The sequence below is a fragment of the Theobroma umbraticum genome, unplaced genomic scaffold, assembly GCF_002168275.2.
Source record: "Theobroma umbraticum cultivar Fairchild unplaced genomic scaffold, ASM216827v3 scaffold_67.0, whole genome shotgun sequence".
In the NCBI taxonomy this organism is placed as follows: domain Eukaryota; kingdom Viridiplantae; phylum Streptophyta; class Magnoliopsida; order Malvales; family Malvaceae; genus Theobroma; species Theobroma umbraticum.
The window spans coordinates 2,859,348-2,863,502 of record NW_018397262.1 but is presented as its reverse complement, the minus strand read 5'-3'; the positions used below and the strand labels follow the sequence as shown (position 1 = coordinate 2,863,502).

General features: G+C 39.8%; 1 protein-coding gene across 1 annotated transcript; it reads right to left on the bottom strand.

Annotated features, from left to right (window-relative positions):
* Positions 1-637: 637 nt before the first annotated feature.
* LOC110420034 (uncharacterized) lies at positions 638-2,205 on the bottom strand. Its single transcript, XM_021433185.2, has 2 exons — positions 1,545-2,205; positions 638-1,458 (listed from the first exon to the last, which is right to left on the bottom strand). Exons 1-2 carry the CDS (start codon positions 2,180-2,182, stop codon positions 987-989), a joined length of 1,110 nt encoding a protein of 369 aa, XP_021288860.1. The 5' UTR covers positions 2,183-2,205; the 3' UTR covers positions 638-986.
* Between the last annotated feature and the right edge of the window lie 1,950 nt (positions 2,206-4,155).

The following is a 4,155-nucleotide window of genomic DNA, read 5'->3' as shown; positions in this document are numbered from 1 at the left end:
TGAGCCGAGTGTGTATCCCATGGGCCCCTATACTGCTCAATCTACTACACCTAATTCCACCACATTCGATGTTGAGCAAGCTTTCAGTAGACTCTTCTCATTTATGGAAACAATGGATTCTAGGTTGAATGCCCATATGGAATTGTTGGAGGTGTAGAATCATGAGATGTTGCAGCGCCAAAAATACTTGAAGGTTCAATTTCGCTCTCAATTTCCACCACCATCATGAGTTCTCACTACATACGTATGCTCTATTAAGTGTTTGGATTGTTCGATTCAATGGCTACCTGGGTATCAAATTCTGTATCATGCCATCTTGTATGTTGTAAGCTTATTGTAGACATGTAAATTATGATGTCTGATCATTTTGCTTTATGCATATTAGATTACCCGTTTCGACCGTAGGATGGGAATTTTTTTTCCATGTTGGATTTCCAAGATCTGTTTAATGTTTATCTCAAGCATCTGCTACATATATTTCCTACGTTACTGTTTCCTTAATGGTTATGTACGTATGGTTTGTTGAATCCTTCAACACCATAGATATATGTTACATTGGGTTACCAATGGATTTTGAACAATGGCTAAAGAACTCATTTGTTTAAAGTAACTTTGTTTATTATTGCCAATAGCTTAAAATATTGGCGATAATAAACAAAGTTACTTCAAACAAATTGTTCTACTTTAGCCATCTAAACAATGCTATTATTATTATAAAAATTTCTTTCCCTCTAGGCAAAAATATGAAGTAGAAGGCCAGAATTAATCATGCAAATATTATTATTAAATATTTTCTACTTTAATTTAAAAGTTTACAATGACACAAATTATAAAGTACAATGCATTAGATGAAACCCAAATAATATCTTAAGATATCTTATTCCTGGCTATTGTCAGAAGCGAAAGTATCATCTTCAGACTCTGACATACTCCAATTCAAATGGTAATATTTAATGCAAATGTCAATGGCCAAATCCAAACAATCCCTAATAACTGACGTTTGAAAGGCCACTATCTTTAGGTACAACACCTATAACGTTTCTAAAGTTTGTGGTCCGCATTGGACAGTGGTTTCGTGTGTGCCCGGGTTGTCTGCAAATTGAACATGCCTTGGGTCGTCGTCGTTGTCTAGCCGTTGATTGAGTAGATGATGTTTCCGTGTTTGTCGAAAGACCTGCAAACGGCATAGGGTAATTTTGTCTATTATGGCCATAGCTCTTGCATTGTGAACATTTATGTCGTCGACTGCCTTCCCCAATTGATAGAATCCTTTTCCTCCTAGGTCTTCCTGCTTGACCTTGCCAGGTTGGTAGCAAAACCACTATTTGTTTAACGTCATGGGGGATGTCCCACTTACTGGGATGCCCAACCGAGCGAATGGGAACCGCATATCCATCCACCCAAGACCGAGTAAAGTAATAGTTCGAGCAGAATTCAATGGCTGCATGTTTGCACTTACTACCAAGGCAATGAAATCACAATAGGCGAACAATGTCAAAATTCAATTCATCACACAAAAAATAAGGAAACAAGATTATTCATACCTTATTGTCGGCATGGCATGTGTGCAGGGGAGTAAATCAGATTGGAACTCATTGCATGAACACGCCTTCGTGCACAGGTTGATGACTGCGTCCTTAGTCCCGCCTATAACTTGAAACTCCATTCGATTAATTGGTTGTACAAAAAAGTGACATGCTTCATTGAACCGTTTGTTCAATAGATCAATTGCCCAAAAGCTGAAGGGCATGGTCAAATTCAATGCCTCATTGTGCCGGTCATGGAACCAATGTTGGAACATGTCTCTGATGCACTCTATCAGGACAGTTATTGGCATTTTCCTTGCGTGCCTAAGGCAGGAGTTAATATACTTCGCAATGTTTGATGTTATTAGCTTGTATTGCCTTACTGGTGACCGTGCACGTGCCCATCTCTTAGGGCCTAATCTCATAAGGAGGTCATAAATAGGTTTGCAAACCTGTTTCAGCTGATTCATATGTCTGTTAAAATCGACAAGCCTATAGCAGTTGGCTGCCACCGTGAATATCACGCCAACATCTTCACGCTTGAACATGTTTTTAATGTTTTTTCCTAAGTGGTAATGGCATAGACCGTGATGCGCATCCTTATACATTTTCTCAACTGTATTCTTAATGCCAATATGCTGATAAAAAATGAACATTACATTTTCAGGACAACCAATTGCACGACATAATTGGTTAAGAAACTAAGACCAAGACTCTTCATCCTCCACGTGGTCAATGCCAAATGAAACTGGATATATCTGCTCATTCGCATCTTTGCATATTGCAACAAACAGAATACGCTTGAATCTGTCTTTCAGGTGTGTGGCATCGATAGCAACTACAGGTTGCATTACAACACTGACCCCCCGGATACGTGAGCTGAATGCCCAAAAACAATATTTGAATCGTTGTTCCCCATTCGTAGCAACACTCGTGACGGTACGGAGATTTTCACGTTCCAACATATGAAAATACGAAAGGAGGAGTTGGAATGACTCTTTCAAGGGACCGAACACAAGACTCTTTGCATACTCCTTCGCTTGCCACACCTTACCATATAGGCATTGCAATCCCCATTTGCGATTCATCTCTTCCATTATTTCCTTAGGTCTCACTGGGGTTACATAATTTTCGTGTAGCCTGGTGAAGATAAGCTCACCAATTAACCTTGCGCTCGCAATTCGGTACCCACAATGTAAACCATTAATAGTACATGTGTGTACCTTCTACACCATTCGAAGTTGCCAATATTCTCCCTTAGGCAACTTCGTTGCACGCAATGCAAACTTGCATGCCTTCTCCTTGCAACCAACCTCAAAACGAGCATGACATGACTTTTTAACTCTGACCTCAAAATGTTATTTTAGTGGCAACATGCTCAAAGCTCGTTTCAATTCAGCATTCGATGGAAACATTTTTTCGAGATAAGTGGTCGTCAATTGATTTGGAATCATTAGTCGCAACTGTTTTGAAGGATATCATATCCACCCCGGGAATAATCCATTGACTAAATACCCCTGTATTTACCTTCTCTTAATCACTATCATCAAGCGAACGAATGTCCTTATCAAGTGCGATGTCATTGTCATAAATAAGGTCGATACCCTCTACATCTTCTAATTCAACAGTTGTGGCATGGTCCTCGAATTAAACCTCTTCTAACACAACAGTTGTGGCGTGTCCTATACTGCCATATGCATGATTGTAATCCCCAATGTCGATGTGCTCACCCCTGTCGTCCTCTGAACCGTCATCATGTCTACCAACATGATCATCTTCACAGTCATCATGCAACTCATCGTTTCAATCCGCCATGTCATCCTCTTCAACATCATCTTCAATCTTATTAGATGCATCCTCATCACTCACAACCATTACAATGTCCTGTGCGAATGACAATGGACCCAATGGATTTTCGTGCGACAGTTGCGTTTGTTGCAAAGTACCAAGTATTTCATTCGATCCACATTTCGATCGGAATTGTGCAGACATCATTTGCATACACCTTATGTGTGTACCGGCCTGCTCAAACTCATTAGGATACGTCAACCGTGATTGCCATGGTTGTTGGTTCGAAAATACGTGGTGTGGTAGGTCAAAATAATTAACATTCTGTTGTAAGTGATATTATGTTCGATACCATGATCATGTGGAATATCGTTTGCATTTCCTGCCTTAACTGTCATAAATACAACAACTACCCTCTCACCTCGTAGAACACTTGCTACATTGTCATCATCCCTGATAACTGCGCGCGAAAGGCCTGCGGCATAACTGAGCAATGCATGTAGCTCGATTTCATTATTATGTAAGTTGACCCCAACAACCTCTTCAACTAGCTTTAGTAGGCCTGAAAATGACAACTCACCCCTAACAGCCCTCACTCATGTCTCACCACCCTTGTAAGTGTCATCGACCCAATGATCGTCGTAAGTAATCATAAGCTTCATATTTGACAAGTCATTGAAATTTAACAGAAAATAAGTGTCACAATCAGTCAATTTATCAAAAATTACCCCTCAATGCATAAAAACCACTTACACAATGCCTAAGTCATATTTCACAAGCTGCTGAAATTTAACAGAAAATAAGTGTCGCATTCTAATGCACATTCATGCAGACCTTAAAA

What these genes read in the sequence shown, in the direction of transcription:
- LOC110420034 (XM_021433185.2), bottom strand. Translation starts at nt 2,182, where the DNA reads ATGTTCATTTTTTATCAGCATATTGGCATTAAGAATACAGTTGAGAAA. An exon ending in CATGCCATGCCGACAATAAG is followed by an intron (nt 1,459 to 1,544) that starts GTATGAATAATC and finishes TTGCCTTGGTAG; the next exon opens with TAAGTGCAAACATGCAGCCA.